General features: G+C 44.3%; 1 protein-coding gene across 15 annotated transcripts in view; it reads right to left on the bottom strand.

Annotated features, from left to right (window-relative positions):
• The window catches only part of ST3GAL3 (ST3 beta-galactoside alpha-2,3-sialyltransferase 3), a 180,295-nt gene that overhangs the window by 24,201 nt on the left and 129,750 nt on the right, over positions 1 to 26,344 (bottom strand). For all 15 annotated transcript variants that reach the window (XM_083845538.1, XM_083845541.1, XM_083845539.1 and 12 more), the window contains 3 exons: positions 25,292 to 25,387; positions 20,820 to 21,006; positions 1,101 to 1,247 (listed from right to left, as the gene is read on the bottom strand). In XM_083845538.1, the coding sequence (XP_083701664.1) occupies positions 1,101 to 1,247; positions 20,820 to 21,006; positions 25,292 to 25,387 (430 nt within the window). The remainder of the gene's footprint in view (positions 1 to 1,100; positions 1,248 to 20,819; positions 21,007 to 25,291; positions 25,388 to 26,344) is intronic.

Here is a 26,344-nt window from a genome sequence, read left to right as displayed (position 1 = left end):
GTCCTGATGATTTCTGTCCCTCTTTGGGGCATCAGTCCTTATTTTCTGGAAGACAAATTAAGACCACATCCTTCTAAGGATAAGTCACGGGGAATGCGGAGAGGTGAAGTACATTAGATCCTAGCTGAAGAGAGTATTTGGGTAGGATACCCTCAGTGCTTGGAGTGAAAACCCAGGGTTTCCAGAACCACATGACAGCTTCTGTACGTACATGTGCAGCAATGCCAAAAGCTCTCATTTTGAAAAGAATGATTCTCTGTGGCTGAATCTGTCTGCACATCTTGCACACCGCATTTTAAGTAGTGAACTTCTTACCTCCAGGCACCCACCACCTACTTGATCTTCAGGAAACACATTTCTCTAATATGGTAAAAAGAATTCACTACATAATTAGAGCATGGAAAATAATGGAAAATAAGGCACTATTCTGTCTAGTCCAAATCCATGCTGTGACATCGCAAATATTCTATAATGACAGATACTAGAATGATCACTAAGGTGTTTTGTTAATAACTATGACCTAAAACTATATTTACTTTGTTTTCTTCTGTAAGCTTTTACATCTAAAACATGCCACTGTAAGATCAGAATTTCTTAGGTTTCATAGGTTTCATAATCAAACCTTTACACTCTTTTACAATAAATCTGGGATACAGGACGAGCAGAGCGATATCAGTGATTTTAGGTTGCGGTCTCCTTGAGGACAGCAAATTATAAAATTGTGGCATGACCTGCACCACGTCCAGATGCACTGAGCATACAAAGAGCAGGGTTCCTTGTTCCTTTTGGGAAAGAGCCACACAGAGAATTGCCCTTCTAGCAGGCTGTGGATGGCAAGAAATCACCCAGATGGTGCTGGAAGCCTCGGAGCTGCCTCCGGAAAAGGGGCTTTGGAACAGCCATTTCCTGGTACCAAAAAGGAAGGATCTTGCCTTCCTTTAAGTAGGCTGAGCGCTGCCCCCACAACAGAACCAAAGTCCCTTCCCTTCAATGTCCGACTGTGGAGGCCAAGAGGGAAAAGTAAGAACAGTGAAATCCTACTCCTCTGCTGCTTGTTCTTGCCCTTCCCCTTGGTTCTGCCTGCTCTGTTTTATACCTACCCCTCGGCCCATGAGGCCGTTGTTGAAAGGCAGTCCAATGAAGCTGAAAGCTGCCTCCTGGATGAAGTAGGGATTCAGGATACGTATCTCATGAGGCTCTCTCGGGACACGGGTCGCGACTGACTTCCAAAAGCCATCAGAGGCACTCTGGTAACAAAAAGAAAAAAAAAAGGGCAAATAATTATACACAAAAATAGCAGATTGCTATTATTCTACTAAAATACACTACTGGCAGCAGTTCCCGCTGTCACTGCTCACTGCCACAAGGCACTGTATAAGCTGATGGTGGGAGGGTACACCCTGGAGGGGTGATGGCATCATCTTCAGATCCACGTGAGCTAGGCTGGATGACGAGTGTAAGGAAAACAGAGGGGTCTGGGCTTCAGCATGAATAACCCCCTCCCCGGTGCCACGTTTTCATTCTTATTGGCACTTCAGCTGGTCTGATTAATGCCTTAAGCATTCCAGCACACGCTGTGATCTCTCCCACCTGCCTGCAAGGGGATGCACTCTTGGATAGCAAATGTTTTAAAGAACATTCAGAGAACTAAAAATGACCGCGCAGCTCTACTCTCAGTGTGTAAGCTGCATTCTTCCTACGTTATCCTAGATTTATTACCTGCTGTCAGGTTTTAGGTGAATTCAGTCATAAGCTTATAAAGGTGCCATACAGTCTTGTGAAGGGCCAGGCATGTTCATAGCACAAGGAAAAAAAAAACAACATTATTTTTCCCAGCGTATATTTATTTAAAGTCTTCACCCTGCAAAGTGAGGTGGGAGAACATTGGCCTGGAATTGTTGCCCTGCTCGGCAGTCCTGCCTAGAGAGGGGGTTGTGTGTCTCTCTGCCACATTACTGCATATCTGTGCTCCCCCTGGTCCAGCCACCGTGGGACGGGCACAGCACCGCTCTCAGAGCTGCCGGGGGCTCCTTGTTCACGGACTTCCAGCCCCATTACATCCTAATGTTTCAGTGCTGTTTGGGTTAAAAACGCAGAGCGAGGCAGAGGGAGGATAGCAGGAATGTTAATCTGCTGACAGCTCTGGCAGGGTAATCCAGTTCAATACCTCTTTCTCACATCTTCCCTGCGATCTCCAAGGCGAGCAACAGACAGACGTTAAACTCCACATAAAAACCCCATGCTAGGTAAACAGTAAGCCATTATTTACACCAGTTTGGGGTTCCTTGCAGTATAACAGTGATTTTACAGTTGCTTTCAAGGCACTTTAAAAAATGTTGATGTTCTCCCACAAAATCTTTGGGAGCCTCCTATGTCCAGTAGCAACCACCCCTGTAATTACTGATGGTAATTACGCCACAGCCCGTGCTGACTGCTGCTCTCACACTGCTTGTACTGTGCACAGCTTGTGTGCACTCTCACAACACCTTACAGGGGCTTCCCATGTAGACCACTCTCACGTTTCACGATTAATATTTAATGTTTAATACTGAATTTCAGATCCTGAAGAATGAAACTTTGGTAGATGGTTCTTACCCTACAAAATGACAAATTCAAATGCAAATTTGCATTTGAAATTGCAAATTCAATGAAGAAATAAGAATGCACATTATCCAAACCAATAGTCTTAAGACAGACAAATGCCACTGATACCCTGTTTTGATCCCACCTCAAGGCTGCTCAAACACAATACACTTTTGCTGACCAGAACAAGGATCCTGAGAGTTAAAGTTCACACACTGACAATGGTAAAGTGCTCTCAGGACCCTAAATGGAAAAAAAAAATCTAACTAACACTCGTGTTCTTTCATCACAGTTGAATTAGCAAGAATGCCTGCAGTCAAAGTGATCTAACACTCTCCATTACAACACCACATTTTCAACCACTGAGTGTTCCTACCATTTTCAAACCAAAAGTATTGGAAAAAAAAATCCCACTTTACAAATGTTAATAAAGCACTACATCCATTTGACCAACAGATTTGAGGGATTTGGTATGTCAGTTGACTTTTGTACCCCTGTGAAAATTCATTTAAAAATTTATAAATATTAAACCTTCAGAATTTCCTAAAAGCACATGTAAAGCAAAGGTCTTTCAGTTCCAGGGGAAAAAAAATAACAGATTCCACTTGTATTAAGCATGCTCCAGGTCTCACAGAAATGAAGATGATAAAAATCTTGAACAGCTACTCATTCGATGAAACCATCTTACCATGGTTTTAAGCAGACACTTCCTGGAAAAACACCGTGTGATCCTGAAACTAAAATAAATTTATAAGTTGAATTAAGGTTTCACGTGCAGCTCTGAATAAGGCATTGCTTAAATTTTGCAAACAAATCGAAGGTCTGCCAGCTATTTAAAACGAAACTGCCTTTTGTTTAGATTCAAACTTCACAGAAGATTCTACAGAAGTTCTGGTCATTAAGGAGTTTTTACTTTTTTTTTTTTTTAACATTACACATATATAATGTTAAAGAGAAAAAATAACAAAGCATAAAAAGTCTCAAGACTTTGTTGTTGTTTGAGCAATTTGGGAAAATGTAATTACACATATCACAGTTGCTCATTTTTCCAGTGCTGTGTGAACCACTAGGACCAAACCTGTGCTCCTAACCATCAGTTCAGTGCAAGTGCAACCCAAACATGGATGCAATCCATAGCTGGGAATACAACCTGTCCATTTTGGTCCTTTTGTTGTGGCTGTTCCTATTGTCATTTATCCAGCGTATTTCCCTGGCTACTTTCCTTGGCTGTCACACGGTTCTGAAATTGTGCTGGTTTGTCCTTTTAGTCTTATTTCTGCTTGCTCAGTGCTGTTCCCTGAAACTTTTCTGTGCAATTCCCCTTAGTTTAATGAGGGACATCTCAGGTCATCTTTCATTTTGGTATGTTTTCCATTTGTAATTTCTAAAATAATTCCAGTGAGAGATGGGGAGTCTCAGCAGACGGCTCTCATATTTCTACCTACACAGTAGGCAAAGCCCTGGGATTTTCCTTACTCACAAAGAACTAAAAACTGTTTTCCTGGCTTATAATTACTGAAATTCTCAGCCTTGTGGTTTGGCTCCACAAACCCTGTAATTTCGAGCTGCATCTCGAGCTTTGTGGTTTTGTTCTGCAGCTTGTCACTGGCAGGCTACGAAACAAAGCACCACCACGACTGCAAGCCCCGGGAGGCTGCTCCCCTGACGCAACCCCCTTCGGAGCTGCACGGTCGGAAGCGCAGCCCGTGCCAAGGCTCCTCGCTACCGCTGATGCTCGGCTACGGGGCCGCTGTTCTGCCTCGTGGAGATGTTCGGTCTGATTGGACACAGATGTTCGGCGAGGTTTCCAAAGCAATCGCTTCCTGTCGGGGAACTCTGTCCCTTCTTTAGGCTATTAGGAGAGACGGAGCTAGAGCAGGAGCGGCAGGCGCTCGGAGGGAAGGCAGGAGCTCCCTGCCAGATTCAGCAGGTCAAAGCCGTGGTTTGAGCTGGGGGCATCCCCTGCTCCGGCAGCTAAGCCTGCTTCCTTGCAGCGCCTGAAGACGGGTCTCTGAGGACACGGTATCTCTCTTCCTGATAACCATTAGGATAATGAGTCAGAAAGTGAGTCTGAAAACTGCTTAGGCAATGTTCCCACAGTACCTCATCACCTCCTGGCGCTGACACGGAGACCTCGGGGTTTAGGCTGAAAAAAACATCCCCGCTTTAAATTCCCACCCTTATTATCTGTTGGTATTACCGAGCACCTGGAACCTTAGTCACTGATCAACACACGTGGTGCCAAGTGCTGCCTAAAAGAGCTTACAGTGTAAGCATAAAGAAACAAGCAACACGGGGAGAGAGGAGACAGGAGAGCGTGGCTGAAGTACGAGTATCTGTGGCCCACAGCACTTCTAAGCAATCCTGGAGCGTTTTCAAAACTGTATAATTGGAAAGGACAGTGCAAAAGGTTTTAAAGGAGACTAAAAAGCAAAAATCTAGATGGGCCAGAGCTTTCAAGCCAATCTCTTGTACAATTCTCATCTAGGGAGAGAAGCAGCAATATCCCCTCTACAGATGCAGCTCCGGGACCTCAAAGAGGAGCAGCACGCGAAATGTCAGAGATGGCAAGTTATAAGGAAGGGATAAAACACGGCACACCTCACTGAACAGCTCCAGGTGCAGGGCAGTCCTGCTATAATCCCTCATTCTGCCTACTCACAGAAGTACTGAAAGATAACGGGGACCGATGGTTTGTTGCAGGCTGGTTTTGTCTCCATTCAGTTTTCCATCTCCTATTCCCAGATTTACCAAGGTGGATCACATCATACACTAAAATAAAATATGGAAACTCAGACCTTTAGTCAAGAAGTACACCTTAAAGGAAGTTACAAACAGCTAGGGGCTGTCTCACAGAATAACTGCATTTCCAATATTTATGCAAAATGAGGGGTAATGTTACGGCACCCTGATGACACGGATGATCCCTCTTCTGTACCTCTGCGGTACTACTAGGTTTAGGAGTACAAGAAGCATTGCTCAGGATGACTTCTAAGTCTGATGGGAAGGGGACAGAGAGGCTCTAAAGGTCAACTATGTGCCACACAAAGTTGAATTAGGTCCAGGTATGCAATACTGTGCTGCAGAGCAACAAGAAAGATGACAAGACTGGAGAGAGAACCTGTGGCAAATGGAGATTACTGCTCTTTCAAACCTTGATAACACCAGAAACGGAGAGGAAGGGCAAGATGGAAAGCAAAAGCCAGAGAATGACATGCCAGTCACGAGACCTCAGAGTGCCTCGGAGCACTTGGTTCACTGAGTCCGCTGCCCTCACCTAGGCTGGAATGTGGTTATTCTATACCCATCACCCACGAGCACTCACCGCCACGCAAACACAGGGTACAGCGGCAATCCATCCAGAGGTTTCTGAAAGGTTTCTGCTCAGGCGTAACTGGATTAAACGTGGAAGGTGTGCTTTTGCTAGAAAATAACCATCTTATCAGCCAACGCTGCATTTCTCAGAGGTCAAGTAGACATGGTGGCCTATAAAATGTTTTTCTACAAGTGGTAATATAAATGAAGTTTCACCATTTCCACTGATTATCAAAGCAATGAGGAATTTTTAGCAATGAGAACAGAAGTGCTGAGAGCCTGCAATCCAGGTTGATGGTCAACTGCCAGACCCACTAGCCCACCCAGCTTTCTCGAAGCAATGGAGAACCCCTCACCGCCCTCTGTACACAGCTCCAATGGCCAGCACTCAGCTCTGTATTTTGTATTTATAATTGTTTCTTCTCTCTGAATACCCTCCCACTGACTAAGTCTAAAATCAAATGGTTGTAACTTCCCAGGTTGTTCCCCTGTCAGTACGTCCCATCTCCCAACAGCCTCACAGCACTATCAGCTAACATACCGCCCAAGAGGACTCCCAATAGGTTGTAAACCCCTCAAATTTAGTTTTTACCAATATTTCTCAGTGTGAAACCCAAAGAGATTTTCTACCCAGAGAGTTTTCAGAGTTTTCTACTGAGTTTTCAGTGGCAAAGACAGCAGCAAAGCAGGATGAAGACAAAAGCACCTTTCAACACAGTACTTTTTAAAGACAAAAAAAAAAAACACACCATAAACCAAAACATAAAATAAAAATCTAACTATGCTTCTTCCTGAGTTGAGCTAATAATAAATACTTCACTACATTGGCTTAGAAATTAGTTTCTGAAGGCTTCATAGCCAGGTCGAGATCTCTGTACGAAAACCACAAGAGAAGGGAAGCTTAGCTCCAAGTGGGAGTTGCAGACTTTAAACTCTGTGCCGGACACGTGGACTGCACAGAACAGGGAGCTGCCGCGTCCAGAGACACTGGCTCTGAAAGCAGCAACCGCAGCAGTGACAAAAGCCATCTGGGAAGTAAGCATTGATGCATTATATATCAGTTCAGTCTTCTACACTACAGCATTCCCATGGCTGCTAGTAGCAAGTTTCTGCCCTGTTGGCATGCAAGCAGCTATTATGAATAAATAGCAAAGTATATACAAACAGCCCTGCTGCACTTCATTTGAACTATGTAACTTTGGGTGTGATACAGTTCACCTATAGACACGGACCTCCTGCACTGCTCATCTGCTGTCTGACTGTTCCCAGGACTAGGTACCATGAGGCCAAGACAAGCTTTAAAGAGTCAGGAGAGCAAATTTATTTTTGGACATTGCATGTTGCAAATCCAATGTAACTCCTTTCTTTTTAATGTACTTCTACATTTAAAATATAATTCACAGTTGTAAGATAAAATGTTGTAGCAAAAGAGGTTGTCCTCTGAAGAAAATGGAACTTGGAACATATCAGATTGGCTGCAAAGAAAACTAAAGATTAATCTGATGAACACTGCGTTTCACAAGTCAAAGCATACATGATAGCTCACATACGGCGTATCAGAAGATGTGCTTGCGCTGTGTGCAGATAGGGTGATGGATAGACTCTACTACAGACTCTTTCGTTCAAAACATAAGCTGGATTTTGAGCCAAAGCTTGGAGAAATATTCCTGTTTTGAAATATCTTAGGAAAGACGGAAGTTGTTAGTAAAAGCAATGGATTTAGATAATTTATGTTTGTGTTGTGGTTTTTCGTCCATTAATAATAACCCTTCAATGAAAAGATATCTAAAGGAGTACAGTTTCAGAAAACTCCCAACGAAGAACAGGCCCTATAATATTATTACTATTTAGGGGATATTTTATAACCATAGGGGACCAGTCCCTTTAATTCACTATTATTTTTATTGCATAGTTTATGAAATGTCATACTCACATAACATCTATTAAAAGAATACCATGTCTGAAAGGCCAAATCCACATGTTAGTAAGCGCTGAGGCAGGACAGCCCTGCAACTTCAGAAATTCAGTATTTCTGTTGTGAACACTGACTTTCTAATTTTCCCACACGAGTTTTCTAATATTGCCATACATCTAAGTGCTTTACAAGCAATACTTTGATATTTACAGCATCTCTACAGTATTTGGCATCTATCACAACATTTTACAGAGGAGAAAACACACTGATGAATACCCAGTTTCCACTGCCTTCTGATGTTCAACTTCAGATACCTTATCCTCAATTTTCAGAACATTTTCAGAACAGTACAACTTCATTTAGCTTTTCCTGCTGCTGAACACACACCTTTCCTGCACATCTGCCTCGTGGGACTTGAACAGTGTTTGGGAACTTCTGGTCTGACTTGCTCAGCATCACAATGGTCATTCAAAGGCTGAATGGAGGAGGCCATTCTTTCTGCTCTGCTCTCTCCTCTCCACAACACGCTCCATGGCTTCTGCAGATGCTCATACCAAGGCTGAACTTCTTCCATGACAGAAATCAGACTAAGTCGCTGTGTCCCCCTCCACCAGATAGACAGCAGTACTCCAAGAGTGAGGACGACATTATTACATCCATATTACAAATAACATCTGCACAGGAGAACTGAATTAATGTTGAAAACACAACGTTAAATTATTTGCTTTTCTTAGCTTCTGATGGCTTGCTTTACAACCATAAAGCTCTTTAAAAAGTTTTACAGTGTAACTCAATACAATAAAAAAAAAATCAACTCAAGCAAAAAAGCTACATCAAATGGAGTAACTAAACTTACAGCACAGTCCTCTAAGTGCAACTACAAGCCCTGGTAGGCTATTGCATTCTAGATCAGCCATTAGGGAAGGAGAATGCATCCCCTTACCAGGCTCCTGAACTATTCAGTCCTGACAAAACTGCACACTTGGAGGAGTTCCCTGCTGGTGCTAAACCCTTCCTTTCCCTGCCATCCCAGGACTCATCACCCTCAGCCTCCGAGGCTCTGCTTTGTTCTCTTGCCACGCACCAGCCCAGGCTGCAGGGGAGGGGGCTCCCGAGGACACCCCCTGCTCTCTCTGCTGCCCTGTGCCCCCATCTCGCTGCGGAGAAGCAACTGGAAGGAAAATCCCATTTTGTTCCTAAATCCTGGAGATGCCACGTTCCAACTAAGGGTACGGAAAGGGCACCTGAGCAAGGCAGGCAATGCTCAGGAAGCCTGGTAGCATGGACCATGCTCGGTGCACTCAGAACTGAGTTGCCAGCATCTAACAGCCCCCGTGGAACAAAGTGAGCCATGGGATTTTACAGGATTTGCAAGGGTCCCAGCAGGCTGCCATGGGACACAGCCTGGCCCATTCCCAGCCGCTGCACTGAAGAATTAGTGTCTCATCAAAATGGGGTGGGAGAGTTTGTATTTTTTTGTTTGTTTCTAGCAGGTAGAAAACCTGCATTTTTGTTAGCCTCAACCCGAGAGACAGCTAAATTACTTCAGCTGAACTTTCCAGCTGAGCCAAACCTGTGGCATGGAAAACATCAGCGCGAAGGTGAAAGTATAATAAAGTGATAGAGTCATTTTCCTAGTCGCTTACAAAAGAAAACCTAAGGCGAGCCAAACTGTAAGCACAGCTACCTGCTCTGCTTATAACAGTATGCTGGAACCAAAGAATTAAAAAAAAAGAAAAAGAAAAAAGGAAAAGAAAGAAAGAGCGCTGTCTTTGCAGGTTTTGGTGTCAAAACACGAGGGTATCCCAGGGCACTTGAGGACAAGCCATCAGCAAAGTCTTTTTAGGGAGCTGAACTGGTTCGTGAGTTTGAATACAAACAAGATCTCATCTCACTAAACAACACATATTTAGACTAAACTCTTGGCACATTACAACAAAAAAAGCTAAAGAATCACCACAGTAGAAATTATGGCCTAGAAACCCTCATCACTTTCTGAAGTTATCTTAAAGCAAGTCTCCAGGGAAATTTTCACATTGTTTTTACAGCAAGAGTACACAAAAAAGCTGTCTTCCCCTATTTTGGCATCTCTGCTGAAACGAGAAGCCAAATAATTTCTATGTTCACTGAGTGTTCGTATAGAACATATACAAATTATCCAGCATCCTTTAGAAGGAGAAAGCAGAAAGGTCAAAATAACAAGAGTCTGGGAAGATGCCAGGAAGCTCCTGCCCTACTTTATTGTCTCGACTTGCATTAATAATAGGTGTTTTACAAAAGATGAGTTTTTTAGTAACATTATTTAATATTCTTAGAAGACGATAATTTAAATAAACTGTCATCTAAACAGAACATTTACATTGGAGAGTTTTTCCAAACAAAGCACTGATTGCCTGGGCCAGACCCACTATTTGCCATACTTGTCAGTTGTGGGCAAAATTAATTTCACGGAAAATGGCCAGAACACAACCAATCAACCAGCTGAGAAAACCTCCCGAGTTGACCTAGCAAAAGCCTCGTGCACCCAACAGCTTGGCCATTTTCCTCCAAATGTATGCTTCCTATTTAAAGAAAATAATATACAGAAGATATTAACGCTTCCACAAACCTGGCCCTAAGAAGAAAAGAAACACCCTTTGACATATTCCATAAACTCACAACTGTAAGAATCTAAATATTGTCAAAAAGAAGTGCAAGGCTTTCCCAGAGTCTCCCTCTTGCTTAGTACCTCCAGTGGTTTGGTTTATTTTCAATGCAGTTGTTGAGTGTTTGCATTAAATAACTGTGTGCTGCGGCAGGAGAGAAGCTGAATCTAGAGATGAGCTCCAGGGGAGGAGGTGAAGGATTTGCACCCCGTGCACATCTTCCTCTGCTGCTGGAAGAAACTGCTTTCTTCTAAAGAAGAACCAGAAGCACCGTGCACAGCTGTAGCACAGGGGGAGAGATAAATTTGGAAAGATAAAAGCAGGCAGGGAGTTTAGTTACCTCGGTGTTTATTATAGCTAACTGGAGATATAGATCAACCCCCTGTCCTGGAGCCCTCGGTGCTTCGAGGCAGAGACAACATTACAAATTGCTCAGACAGCACTAACTATGCAAGTAATCCATGTAGGCCGCCAAGGAACACATGTGTTTTGGGCATAAATTGTCCAATCTATTCCTTTCTGAATTAACATCTGTCATCATGACACCATTCAAAATGACTGAAGACTGGATCATATTAACAACCACACATCTTGGATAAATATTTACTGTTCAAACTTTTTTTTTCAGTTTAAAGAAAAAAACGCAGATAGCAAAATTCCTGGAGTTGTGAAAGGGAGCGTCTTTTCAGCCACTGATAGAAAGCATGTGATTTTATTTACAAAATCAAATCAATGTTTCTCCCCCCTCTGTGAGTCTTCAGACTGCACATGGGTGAACTCACAGCATCCTGTGGTGTTGCAATGCTTTCCGAAGGGCTCTTCTGGGGGATTTTGTTGTGCTGGAGGTTGCTCACCTCAGATTCCATGAAGCCTTCTCCCTCAGGACACAGAAACAGAGCTGGCTGAGCATGCACCGGGAAGAGAAAAAATTGCAGTGAACCCTACACACGACTGAATGAAGCAACTAACATCAACAAAAAGCTGCCAAGGGTACTACTGGCTTGCTATCCTGCTCCTCAGAGTCAACAAATGGGTCACAGAGAGTGAAGACAGGGGTTCCCATAGGTCACAGAAAAGGATGGCCAGAAGGCCACACAAGAGTGCAGCTCGATCCTTGGTACACACCATGCAAAACAATCTTCCCAGACACTGGATTAAATCTGTATTTCAGAAGTTGTCAGAAGCCACTGTTTGCCTCCACGGGTATGTCATTTGAGTATTAAAAGTTCATATCTCTAGGAAATTACATTTGTCCAGGCTGATTTTATCTAGCTTCAGCTCCTAGCCACCACATTCTGCTGTTTCGTAACTGTACAGCTCAAAATGCCAAGGGAGATCCTGCTGACGTCCTCCTGGACGTCCTGCGTAGCACGGAGCGGTGCACCCTCCTTTGGGGATTTCTACCAGTCCTTCGCTCTCCCACAACTTGAGCAGAACTTTTACCAAGACATCCAGTCTCAATTTTAAGACTTCAAATAGCAGCAAATTCATCAAGCCTGTAGGGCAGATGTAGCACAAATAATTATACTGATATAAATGTGCTGCCTTTTTTGGTTGTTTGCCTCGCTTCAAATATTCTTCCTCCAACTACTTTAGAGAGTCTTTTGAGAAAAAAAAAAGTTTCTTCTATGTAGATTCAGAGAGACTATAAGTAAATCTCCCCAAAATCTCATGCATAAACTAAATAATTGAACCCAAATCTCTTAGGCTAAGGGAGGCTTTGCAGACTTCAAATGATTCTTGTAGTTCTTTCCTCAAGTGTTAACACAGAACATCTTTATTCCACTAACACTTGCACGAACGGCTGATACCCCTCTGGGCGACGTCTCCATTTCGCTGTTGTCGATGTCCTCTGACTTTTTCCATGTGCTGGATTCACACAGCTCTGCTCCGGTACGGCAGAACATCTGCTGCACACGTGGGCAGCGCGAGGTCCTCAGCAAGCAGGGACTGCACTGGTGGGAAAGTCATGCACGGCTGGGTGGAAGAGACCCCACGCAGCTGCACGGGAGGCCAGGTGGAGGTGATGCCGTGTGAACTCAGCACTTACCTGCTCATTACGTCTGCCAGGTGCCCGATCACATACGTATGGCCCAGTGAACATGCATGTCTTGGCCAGCAGGGAAGCACGCAGTAGTCAGGGATGAAACGGAAGGCAGGGGGTATTTACGAGGTGGAGGAAACCTGAGAGAGTTGTGGTGCAAGAGGGAGGAGGACATAAATCACAGGCGAGCGGGCGATTTTGTTAGCTCTGCTGTTTATGGAATGGTGTCTTTCATTAGAATCAGCCCCAGATTTGGAACGAAATCCTCTATATCGCTTCAGATACTCCGAGTCTGTGTTTGATCGCGGCAGCTACCAGTCTAACCTGAGTTTACATGCACTATGACCTTGAAATGCACCTACTCAGATTTGCATAATATTGATGTCTAAATACAGCCAGTGCCTGCCAAAGAGGGAGAGTGCAACATGAGCACCCTCTTGATGCTTTTTCAAGACAGCTGCATTAGCTCTTCATTTGGCCCTTGCTCACATTAGCTTTTCAAAAGAAGGAAATGTGGAAAAAAAAGCAACTCTTTAAATTCTCCATTTTTTTTTTTAGACTTTGTCTGAGTCACGGATGGATGGAGAAGGTAGGAGTGTCAAATACCCAGAAAAGGCAACTATCAGCTGGATGGCAGCAGACATCAGAAGAGATTAATTAGAAGATGACAATTTTAGGAAGAAGTTGTCTCAGGATAAAGCAGGATGGTGAGGCAATCCCAGAAAGGGTGCCTAGTAGGGCTATGATTCAGCCTTTTCAGGCAGTAATTTTGCTTTGGTCTCTTCATTTAAGAATGATGTGAAGGAAGAGGAACTAGAGAAGAGTAAAATGCTAACTGAATCTCTCTGATTTTCATGTCACAGCTAGGATTATTGAGCCAGAAACGAAGATGATGCTGTCTTGGCAGATATGGGATAAAGGTTCTTTAAGGACTACTGAAGCCTAGCACGAATAAATGCTTCTTATTTTCTAGTGGGAAGAATAGTGCAAGGAAGACTGAATTTTGTTAACAGCAAGCAAAGCAAGGGACAAAAAAGGAGAAAAGCTATGCATACTGTGGAAACGCAAGCATACCAACTGAATCTTGGTTTGAAGTTTTAAGGAGATTCTGTCTAAAACTGGGGTCATCTATGATGTTACTCCTGCAAATACAGACTCTTCTCAAAGGTTTGATACCTGGAATTTTTTCATAATAATGTACTTATGAATATTTTTTAGTTTTCTTCATCTGCCTCAGAAGCTTAGGTGAACGTTGCTACAGACTTGGGGATGTGATGGCCATCGAATCCAGGTGGACAACTTATTGTGCAGCACGCATCCACCCGATAATATCGAGTGCTGTGCAGGCACGCTGCAATGGCATCAGAGCAGCCCCTGTCACCAGCTGATGGCTGACGGTGTACCTACAGCCACCCTAAGTATGCCTGGGTGGGAACAGCTCTCAGCTATGCAGTGACCTGCCTAATCTTATTACGCCGTTGCATGCAGGTATGTATGACGGGCAAGCTCCAGCCTGCACTTTCCATACCAACAACCTTCCTCTGGGAATCTGGCCAGGAAGTCTCCCCCAAGGCCCGTGTTGCAAACTGGGTCATTTGTCTGCCGAGGTTCCTGCATGGTCGTCACCACGGCGCTATCTGAAAGCTTGCTGAAAGCTACACGGGGCAGAACTAAAATCTTCTCCCTCTTCTGGTGAGCAGGGGCAAGATTTTTTATAGCGTACCCACATACTTTCCAGCCTCTCTTCTCACCAAGACTGGGAAAAAATTGGCTCACCTTCTCTAACATGGCACCTTACATCTTCTGGAAACCACTCTAGACTCCTTTGTCATGTGCAAGTCTCCCTTGGTTCCCTTGGGCCATTCCTATCACTGCACTGGTGTCTGACCATGGGGGCACAACCCCTCAAGAAGCACAGGCTATCAAGAAAGAGACCAAAATGTGAAAAGAAGAAGAAAAAAAAAGAAGAATACAGAATATTTTACACAGAATATTCTCCACAGAATAAGTCACGCAGACTCTCTCACTTTTTCCTCAGCCACAGACTTGGTAGGAGCCAGAAGAGCCTGCTTCTGACTGTATTCTCTTTATTCTTTGCTTCAACATTTAGTACTGGTTCAGCTGCCCCGACCCAGGCACTGACCCATCCTGACGATGCGGTAATGTATGTCTGCTATCAGCTGCTCCTAAAATCCCCCATCCTCTGAGAGTGGCAGTGGTCTTTTGCACTGTGTGCTTGGACCACAGGACAGTGAAGAGGCTTTCTCGCCTCTCCCCTGGCACAAGCCTCATCATGTCCTTCATGCATGTTGGCTGCCTTACTCACCAGCCATGCCTTCCTACGTTATACTTCTGGGGGATTATTAATAATGGCTATTTAGAGAAAAAGTCAAATTCATAGGATAGGACAGGACAAGATGATAGGACCTAAGATGATTTCCCAAATCAAAAGCTTCCTCTTATTAACGAAGGAACAAAAGCCCAGCTTCTGTCCCCTTCCACCAGAGGCCAAGGAGGGCAGGAGGACACGAGGCAATGCTTCCACAGGACCAGGCAGCGTAACTCTGTAACCAAGCTTCACCTCCATAATGCATTAAGGCAATGCAAAACAAAATATTTTAAAACAACTGTTTGGGAGGAGGAAAGAGAAAGAAATTATTTGCAGTCTAGAAGGAGACTCCGGAGTGAAAACTGTTACTGGACGCTCCATTTGTCACCAAGGGCAAGTGACAGTGTCAGAAAAAGCAGGTTCTGCCTCCTCAGCTGGACCCAGAGAAACCGCCTGCCCAGGGGCTCTAAGCTCACTGTTAATGCATGCATGTGGGTGAGGTTTTACTAGGGCTGGACAGCAAGAAGAGACTCCCAGCCTCTCTATTGTCCTCAAGCTGTTAGGAGGAGCATCCTGGCTCCTCAGATGTTCAGGGATGCAGAGCAGCCCCCTTGCAAGGCTATTTTGGATTCCAAGGAATCCCCAGCGTACTACGAGGCCGTGACGTTCGCCGACTGCCCTGGCAAACGCGTAGCATGACAAGGCCATTGAGGGAATTGTGACAAGGCCGTGAATGGAAGAAGAGAATCTCTAAATAAAGGCTGAGCAGATGGCAAGAGCCCTGGCAGCGGTCAGGCCTTGGCTCCAGCACGGGCAGGCTGATTGGGGTGGGAAGGTGGCGTAACACACTGCAGGAGGACTAGAAGCAACCTGCTGACTTAAAGCAGAAAGGTAGCTCCAAACAAAAGGTTAACAATAAATAAATCTTCACTGCCACCACCTCTGCAACATCTCCGCGAGTGACAGGCACGTGCTGGGACGAGGAAGGAGGGGTTGTCTCCTGCCTGGGGTTATCGCTGGAGCCTCAGCAGCACCGGAGGACGGCTGCTTTTCAGATGGCATCGCGCGAGCTGTCAGAGGCATGCCCCTGCAAGGGACAGACAGACAGCCGCGCCTGGCCTCGCTGGCAGGCAGGTGCTCACTCGCTCCTATGACTTTCACTATCAAAGAGAGCCTCGAGGTGCCGCGGGCACTTACTGCACAAGTGACTCCTTCTGGCAGCAGCTGCAGAGATCCCTGCTGGAAGTGTCCGCGGGCTCATTACCGCACGAGAAGGAAGCATGCGAGCTGCCAATTTCTAGTGAAACCTTTGCCCTCACTTGGCTGCATTGCTGCCATGTGCCAGATGTTCATGGAACTGAGCCCTAACCAAACAAGAGAGTTCCTTCTGATTCACTAATGATTGGCAAAAAAAACCACCCTGGAATCAGCCTCGGTGCCAGCTTGTGATGGCTGGTTTGCATAATTGCTGCTTGTAAATTCTTCTGTTTCAAAAGCAACTACCCGGAACGCAGTGAAGAAACTTTCAGCTTTTGACTATTATTTTAATCCTTCACCAGGAGAATAGAGAAGGGAAGTATACAGCAAAAAAACCTCACTCTGTAATTCCCCTGTTACTTTAGATGTTCAGGAAGAGCTCCTGTGACTGACAAAACCCAGGTGATGCAAGATGGTACAGCTGTGGGAAGGAGCAAGGTGGATCACGAGATGGGTGGGTAATGCCTCTTGGCACAATAAACAGTCCAGGAAAGAGCACAACTGTTCAGAGTGACTGTCCGTGAGTAACCACCGCTGGGGATGCACTACCAGAAGCTGTTTGATCCGAGCAGGGGTGCCTGGCACTGCCAGCAGCCTCTTGCAGCAACAACTGCAAGTCAGCACTGCCAGGCCAGTCACCAAAGATGCACGAACAACTCACATCCGTGACCCTTCTGCAATAAGTCTGGCTCCCTGCAATTGCAAGCTGTGGGGCTCCGATCCAGTTCCTTTCCCCTTGTCCATCTAAATACTGGGTCAGAGTGGTGCAATCCTTCCCCCTCTGCTACACGTCACCTTTCTCCATCCCACACCCCTTTCTCCCCATTTACCTGCAACACGTGCAATGATTCGCTCCTTGAATTTAATGCTTGTCAAAGGACTGAAATCAGATTAACAGGGTCTTACTTGCCCAGATTCACCCACCTTTCCTCTAGTAATGTACAGGTCTATACTCTCCAGTGTACAGGTCTATACTCTCCAGTGATGCAGTACTGCCCTAACTTGCTACAGCCTTGCAATTCTGAGTGCCAGCTCACCAGAGCTCTGATGCAAGTTACCTTTGCTCTGCTGATGACACAGTATGAACATTTAGCCAAGCCTGTCCTTTTTTTATATCAACCTTTTCTCAAGTTTTTTTATCTGCTTCCATACATTTTAATGAGAAATAAAAAGTGGCTGAGCTTTTACTTTTTCTTTGGTCCGTATTCCAGTGTTCCTCTTCCTCTACACAGTGGACACTAAATACAGACAGTGTGTACTGGTGCATCATGCAGGTCTCTGAAAGGTTTTCACCTTACTGAATGCAACACGTCAAATCCTCTACCTTACTGTTCTGCTGCCATTTCTGCATCACACTGTTTCTTTCCTTAAAACATCTCCCGAAAATCCTCCTCTCTACAGAGTAAAGCACTTATCCCTTTCTCAGTGTGCAAGTGTTGCCAAAAGACTAACATAACACAGAGCAAATCCCTTTCAGCTGCAGGGAGAATAAGCTTATCTGACCACTGACCCTGGTAATAAATAGCCACTCGTCTTTCATTTACTCACTCTCAGATAAACTCCCTTTGATTTCACTTACTTGAAAGAGGACTAAGCAAGGATCCCAGTGCTTGGCCCAGAGCCTCCAGTCATGCAGGTCCAAGCAGCTCCAGGTCTGACAATGTCTGAAGAAAATCAGAAAGTCTCAAATCCCACCCACGACTCTACCATGGAAACATGCAGTTGCCATCAGAATTCAGGGGCAAAGGAAACAGAGGTCAGAATCTGACCCGTTTTTTGAAGGACTGTGTCCATTCCCACAGCAGTCATGTTATTCAGCAGGATGCTTTCATTTCCCTTATCTCTGTCCCGAGGTCGGACTCCTGGCTGAAACCACTCATTTGCAGTGGGGATGAAGTCTAGAAGAGGGACAGGCCTAATCTTAGACAAGGAATAAGCAACAGTGGTGTACAGAGCTCCTAGATCAAATTAAGCATCTCGAGATAAATCCAGGAAAGGAAAAATGCCCCTTTTCTCCAGACAGTCAGCAGAGAGAGAACCAGAAACTTTCCACAGAGAGCACTGGGCAGGCATTTGTCATTTTGAACTTACCACACGCTGATAAAAATACTAGCACTCACTACCAGAACAAACAGACGCCTACGCCTTATTCCCGTAGCACTGTTGGTTCTCCATCGGGTCAGTTCTTCGAGCTAAGAGACAGCACTTTGTGCATCAGTCTCCATTCGAAAAGGCAGCTGTGCTAGCCACCTGCTCGCAGCTACGGCCAGCGACAACAAGATCTCAGCCTCAAACTGGAGGAGATCAAACTAGAGAGGACAAGACAGATGTTTTCCCGTCACCTGGACCTCATCCTAAAGTATTCAATGAACTGGTTCAGCAGCCTCAAAACCAGTGATGATTCCCTTTGGGAACTCATGTGGAACAGGTAGGGTGTCAAAGGACTGAAAATTGGAGAAAAGTAGTTCCTAGCCCTAGGAAGGCAAAAAAGAGAAGAGACTTGATTTATGATATAAATTCTCAGAATAGGAAGATTAATTATAGAAAATAAATATAAAAAACCACTGAAGATAAGTACTAATCCAGGTGGATTTGTCAAGAGCATATCATTACTAAAAAATAGTATTTTCTACAGGAAAAACAGATTTTTTTTTTCTACAGGAAAAACATAGGAAGAAGCAAGACATGGACTGGAATTCAGTAAAGCTTCTGACATATTACTTTCACAAACATGCCAAAGAATGTTACTAATGACACTACTGTGACATGAGTTCTAAAGTGGCCAAAAAAAAACCTAACCAGAAGGAATTCTCAGTGGGCTCATTGTAGAAATGAAGGATGTATTACATTGGGGTCTGCCTAGGAACCAATTCTGTTTAGTGCTTTCATTATCAACCTGGACGATGGAGTAAAAAGCATGTTTATTAAATTGCAGAGGACATGTATTTAGAAAGAATGGCAGGTATGTGGGAGAGCTCTGCAGAGACCTGGAGGCAGAGTGAGCTACAAGCTGGACACTCACCTGCAGTCCCATGCCACCATGGCGAAGGCAGACACAACAGCGGATGTATAAAGTGTGAGGACTGCAAGGCCAGTGGTTTGCTCCTCTCTATTTCATGTTCTCTGTACATTTGTGACAGCGCTCTTTAAGAAAAATGTGAATCAACTGCAAGCTTTCAGAAGAGCAACAGAAATTAAGAGATCTGGAAAACATCACCTACAAGAACTGAAAAAAAAAAAAAAAGTAGCGTTTCTTCCAAAGAAATGAAGGATAAGGAGCCAAGCACAAGAGCATTCAAATAACCTGCAATGCAAGAAGCTCAAGTTCTTCCTGCTCTCTGCCAAGCTGGGCACGGAAGCGTTCAGCTAAGATGACTGCAATCGCTCTTCCCAGACTTCTACCAAGTTTTAGCAAACTGCTCACCATATCTTTCTGGGACCAGAGGACACTGCATTACAACCAATGCTGCATGACTGCAAACATCAGGTAAGAAATTCAATTTGTTTTGAAGCAAACCAATCTGTCCTTTGAACTTCTAGCTAAAGGCTATAAGTCCCTACAATAGCATTCAGGTAGCAGGGCACTGATGATACCATCAGGATATTAAATGCAGACCCTTCCTTTGCGTAGAATGAAGAGCAGAACCAGGGCAGAAACCACATAGAAAACTTTTGACTCAATTATTCATGTTACCAAAGGCCACTTGTGCGTGGCCCAGAGGCTGACAGGTAACAACAACTGCCCTGTAACAGAAAAATAAATGCAAGTTGGTGCCAGTGTGAGACACAAGCGAGGTACAAGCCCTAAGGCCACCTATATCACAGCTGTATACAATTATATTCCCAGACTGTTTTCATTTTGTATATGAACTACCAGCCTCCTATCTTTGTCCCCAAACACATAACCTAACATCCCACCCTCTAAATATTGATCCATTTGTCTCGTTATTTGTTGAAAAATCATTAAAGAACATCTGAAAACAGAGATATAGGATTTGTAAAACAAGGATCATAGCTAAACAGAGGTCACGTATTCTGGTCTTCAAGGCAACAAACCATCCACTGAATGGGAAGTCAGTCATCACAACCTGATTCTGGGTAGGATGGGTGAATTACAGAAAAGAACCCTGTAACAGGTCCACGGTACTAAAGAAGAGCACTAATAAAACTGACCAGGACAAAATACTTACACGGGGGAAACAGCAGCTTAACTATTTCAGTCATTTTAAATTAGATTTGATACTGTTCTTCCAGACAACATTTTAGCCAATCCCAAATTATGAATCTCAGTACAGCAATAACTGAGCAATGTATAATGACTTGTGCTATCCAGGAGTTCCCAAACACCCATTTCCTTCCCTTATCATTGTTCTTTTCCTTCTTCTGCTCTTAAACCCTAGGAGTCCAAAAAACCCATGCAAAAGCTGGTCCTTTCATGTACTCTTTAAAATGAAAGTTAAATTCACTATTCACAGCACATGCTACATGTTCTTCAATAAAAAGCCTCATCTGTGATGCAAGGTCAGGTTACAGGGAGCAGATGTATTTGTAAAACATATTTAATTAAAACTGAAGTCCATGGACGTAAAAAAAAAGCCTTCACTTAAATGCAGCAGGGCACACAAAGGAACTCTCCTCAGACCAAAACGTGTCAAATATGCCTGTGATATCACGTCTGTACACCACGTCTAATTAGGTGACCTTCACAATGCCAGCTAACAGGGCTCTTACCACTTTCTCCTTGTAAACAATGTACTTCAGCCACTTGAAATCCTGCCATTTGAATCCCGCCAGAACAAACAGGGAATCCTTCTCATACTGTTCCATTTTCTGGATTGCACCTTCAGGATATGTGATCCGGAGAGTTGTCTTGCCACCCACATCTTTTTCAAAGCCCTTCACCGGAGCAGAGTTCAGCCTGTAGGGCAACCAGAGAAGACGCTGTCATGGGTTCCCGTTTACACTCTCGCACAATGATGCAGCATCGCTGCCAGCCCCGATCTCTCTGTACACAGCTGCTATGGCAGCAAACATAACCCTTGCAATTCTTCATTGTAAACATTTACAAAGCTTTATTCCAAGTGGCAACAGTTTAATTAAAAGCTATTTAAATTACTTGATTTAATACAACGCAAGCAACTTCTGCACATTCACTCTTGTGATTTAAATTGAGTTGGAAGCTTTGGGGAAAAAAAAAAAAGAAAAATATTGTCCTTGCAAATTTAGACTTACAAACTAAGCATTAATATTTTAGTGTTCAGTCACTCCTGGGATATCTCACAGAAGCAAGACTGTACTGGAACAGAGGATGCACTTCCATGGCAGTTTAAGCAGACTGAAACTGGTCTCGTGCTCCTACACCTGTCCAGAGCTTGCACAGCTCATCCTACCTGCAGTGAGACTGTTAGTGAACTAAGACAGCTAATGTTTTTTGGAAAAAAAAAAAAAAGGAATAAAAAGGAACAGGCTGCACCTGGTTTAGTTCCCCAGACTGACCCATCCAGGAGGCGAGCTGCCCTGCAGTGCCAGCACAAGAGAGGCTGGACTGCACACTGGGGTAAGGCTCAGCAGCGCTGCAGTCCCACCGACACAGAGGAGATGCTGCCGTGGAAGTGCATTCGGAGGGAATGCTGTGTGTTTAGACGTACTTTTGTTAAAACTCCCCTCAGGAAGTTTTTTTTCCCCTTCAGAAAGCAAGCTGCTCTGGTATTAACAGCGATGATGACTTTCGTGACATTATTCAGAACTTCTTTGTGTACGTAGGACAGATTATTCAATACCAGAAACACAAAGCTGAGGAAATTTCAAATAACTTGGAATACAAATCCTGCTGACATCAAACAGCAGCCCCTGATGGAACAGCACTGCCTGCTTGAATTATTGCAGCCTTCTTGACTTGCGGTAGTTCAATACACTGGAAAGTGCTTATGGACTGCAAATTTTCTCATGTAGGAATGTTAACGAGGATCTGGATTTGTCTTTTTCAGCCCGTGTAAGCATTTTAGGTGGGAAACCTTTCAGTAGAAGAAAATCCCTCTACAGAATCTGAAATTCAATTCAGAATTAAGGAGAATGAATTCCTGTATACGTTCAGTAAAAATACTTTAACACTGGTAATAAAATATTAAATGGAAAGCACCTTAAGAATCAGCACCAGCAAAATTTAAACAGGAGCTGAAGCCCTTTTTCAGGGCTTATATCCCCCTCACTCATACAAAAACAGTGCTCCCGGCCAGCCTGATCCCTTGTCTTTTCTTCTCAGGCTGACTGAGCGTTCACACGTCCGTCACCTTTACTACAAACATAATTTAACCTTCAAGGCACCGTGTGTGGGCTGATGACCTTTCATATTGTAAGAGCAAACGGCCCTAAAGGCAACAGATAAATAGTTAAGCACAACATAAAAAAAGCTTGTCAGGCATATTTTCATCTGTCTTCTTGAACTTGAGGGGATGGTTAGTGTCTGTGGTCCTTTCAGATTTTGACGTGCAGCTCTTTGGCAGGGGTCTCCCCGCTCCCAGCCGCTGGGTTAGCTGTTTCGCTGCTTACCTTGCTAAAGCTCCCCAAACCTGAGATCCCTACCTCGTATCTAGACAGGAAACAAAACAAACCATTTCCCCCAAGTAAAACGAGCTCCGGTCTCCAGCAAAGGGCCAGAACGTGAGCTGCTGACGGAGTCATAGCACTGGGGTCCTGCTAATGAGCCAGCACCAGCAGCCCGCACCCCCGGGGCAGCGCGGGCAATCGAGCAGGGAGAGTTCTGGCAGCTGCAACCTGCACTCACAAAGGTACGCGTTAAGCAGCTTGAGCTTCTTCTCAGGTAGGGCACACCGGTGGCTATGAACACAGCTACGTCTTGTACAACTTCTAGGAAGCCAGACCTCCTCATACAGCCCATGGACAGACAGTTTTCTCCATAGGTGAACCCCTATCTCAGTCAGGCGTTGCTGATATACACCTGTTTTCCCCTTTGCAATCTCTTCCGAAGAGGCATTTTTACACATTAGAGCACCGATAACTGCTGCAAGAAGCTCCTGCCAGGTAAACAGTGTGACAGCTGGGAATAACGTCTGCACTGAAATCTGATAACACCCTGTTAAAGAAAAACCAGCAACAAACTCACTCCACTGTTTTAGAACTGTCAAAGCTGACCTGACTCTCTTTATCACAAGATAAAAAATTTCTTGCTGCAATTAATGGCCCTCACACAGTAAGACATGATGCATAAAAAAAAGCTCCTTATCCTGCTGGATCACTTCTTTGTCTACAAAGATGTTCCGTTTTTTCCCTTAAAACTCATCTCCGAAGTCCCAAATCTGACCCTTCAAAGGAGTTTTGCAACCTATAAAAAAGGATGCTATGCACAAAGGGCTTCCCAAGCTTCCACAGGAGAAAAAGAAAGCAAGTGGATGCAGTTAAGAAGTAGTTTGCTCTCACCTCCTCTTGTCCCACATCCAGCCACCTGGCTTCATTTAACCTTTGCAGTTGACTTTTCTCTCCTTTATCCAACCTGCAGCCAGCACAGGTGCTTAGCTGCCCTCTTATCCTCTCAGCTTGCAAACCGACTTAGATTTATGGATGTGGGGAGAAAGAGTTGAACTTTTCATTTGGAAATTAAATAGTAAACCTTCTGATGTAAATTTTAGTGGGTGGCCTAACACAGATGGATTGAGACTGTTCTCTTGCTACTTTGTGAACAGCCTGAGCCCAAGAAGAGGCTATAACTGAATTTTAATAACAGCAGCTGAGATAATTGCAAGCCATCAGACTATGACAAGCAGTACAAGCTCTTTGCTAGCAAATGATAGTGAGATGAACTGGGAGAAGGGCTGTGAAAGTTTCATCCTGTTCTGAGCAGTCATCCCTGTGTCCAGAGCAATACCGGGGCAGCAGGGAACAGCTCACAGGACCAAAGGACTGAAAAGGATCTTCTTGGTCTTTGTCCAGAGTTAAGAGGGTAGTTGTTATTCTATGTATGTTCTGTTCTTTTCTCATGTGCCCATTACTAGCACACAGGAGAGAAAAGAGATCATGTTAAATATCTTCTCTGTACCTTAAATTCTTTTAGTAATCATTTTCTTTGTTCCACATTATCTAAGAATTTGCCATTTGCCACCACATCTCATGGTTGACTGAAGTTCAGAGGGGTGAGATTGGTTACATTCCCTCTGATATGAAACCACTTATCTTATGAAGGAAAAAAACAGTAGCTTAGACTCTGTTAAAGCAATTTTTACAAATTTACACTGTGGTTTATCCCACTTTTCCTATTTACCATCATAATATTTTGTTACTCACACTTCAGAACCTGCTACAAAACCATCCATTTTTCCAAGTCAGACAAATAGGTTTAGTTCCCCAGAGCATATCCTCCTCCCTCCTACACACACTCACTCTCCATTAGCACAGGTATTATATTTGTTAATCTCCAGTCACCCAGAACACCTCCCTGACTTGACAGATTTATTGCTAAGAGTTATGACCAGACCTATGATTTCCCGTATCAGCACGTTTTTCAAGCATTCTGAGATGGCGATGATCCAGGTCCTCAGCAAAAGCAAAGAGTCCTAACTTCGACTGTGGTCCTTTCCAGTCGGAGCCATTCTGCTCCTGCTCCCTTATTCAACATCATCATCCACAGTGAAACAACTGAAATATTCACAGCTTCTAGGGCACACATACTGCTGTTTAATCATTATGGGGTCCTCACTCAGGGAAGCTTACTGCTTCCTGAGACCCTATGCTGCACAGTTCGTAGTTCTTCCCATCCTAACTGTAAAGTGTGGGTCCTGGGGAACACTACACATATATGACAAATAATTCTTCCCTAGAATTCCAGGAGGATGTACCTGGGAGCAGATCTAACAGTACATTTTACTGATTCACCATCTAAGGGCATTATAGAAGAAGCAGGTTTTAAAAAAGAAGCTTGAAAGAGAAGGTTCAAGTGGAATAATAGGAGAGAGAACATTCCCAAACAGCTGTGGAAAATGGAATGCTTGAGGAGTGCCCTTACCCTTTGATGTGATCACCATTTGTAACTTAAACATTTATATATTCTTGATGTTTTTCCTGCACATTAGTTAATGCTTCCATACTAACAGATGTTGCCACAAGTGTACGTTTAACCTTTGCCTGCAGAGCATGCCAACTGATACTGAAACTGAATAAATGACGAGAAAACTGTGATGCCAAAGACTCACCTGACAACAACATCGTAGTCATCAATTTTTAACCCCAACGACTTATTGGCAAGTACTCCACCATTTCCCACAATGATACATCGTCGGCAGCTGAGACTGTGGAGAAAACACAGGGAAGAGGTGATTTTTGTAACATGACTTCAAACACAGAGCTGCACCTATTCAGTTTGCATCCATCCAAGAACTCCAGGAAACCTTTGGGAATATTAAGAATCAAGGGGAGGACAGAGAAACACTTGGATCCCCGGCTCACCCCATCATGCCCAGGCATCGCCTGTGATAAACTGCTTTCAACACTTCACTCCGTGTGTGGCCTGGTGAGACGGGCTGTCAGGACAAGCAAGTCTTCTCCCCCCACACCCCTTGTAATGATGGGCTTGAATCAAACCCACCTGTTTAGTTAAACCTCTTCATTACTCGTTTAGCACTGAAATAGCAATAAGGCAAAGGCTCAGTAAGGAAATCCTCTCTCTGAGCAATTTTCTGAGTGCAGGCAGACCTTGTCAGGTTATCTGGGGTGTGCTCACCTTGCTGAGTGCAAAATTGTTGCTGTTCTCATGAGACTTCAAGAGATGGAAAAACACTAAATGGACAGAAAAAGGACCCTACCCCCCCCTCCAGGAGGAAACACATACATAGACATAACGGGTGAGGAATAGGAAGGAAAAATAACCTTAATTAACAGAGAAACAGAAAAGAAAAGGAAGAGAATGGCTTCTCGTGGAGCCATGAGTCACGAGAACTCTTTGCAGCAGATGTTAAAAAGTGATTTTGTTTCGAAGACGGAGAGAGGACTTCTTTCCAGCCATCTAATCCCAAACGCAGCTGGCTCTTCTGGCAGCGTGCCCCCAGCTCTGGTAGTTCGCTGCAGGAATACGTGTCTGCAGAGCCTTCTTCGGAAAGGGTCCAAGGCAATCAGCCGCTTGGAGCCGATCTCTGGGCTAGGCGGCCTGCTTAGTCCCAGGCACAGCTGCCCAGGCTCTTCTGCGCTACACTCCAGCCCTGCTGCGATCGGCCTGAGGAGCCAGCGCGGGGAAAGCGCTGCTTATGTGG

Source organism: Anser anser, assembly GCF_964211835.1.
Source record: "Anser anser genome assembly, chromosome: 8".
NCBI lineage: Eukaryota > Metazoa > Chordata > Aves > Anseriformes > Anatidae > Anser > Anser anser.
Note: the sequence above shows the minus strand (reverse complement) of the source record. Positions and strands in the feature narration are given on the sequence as shown.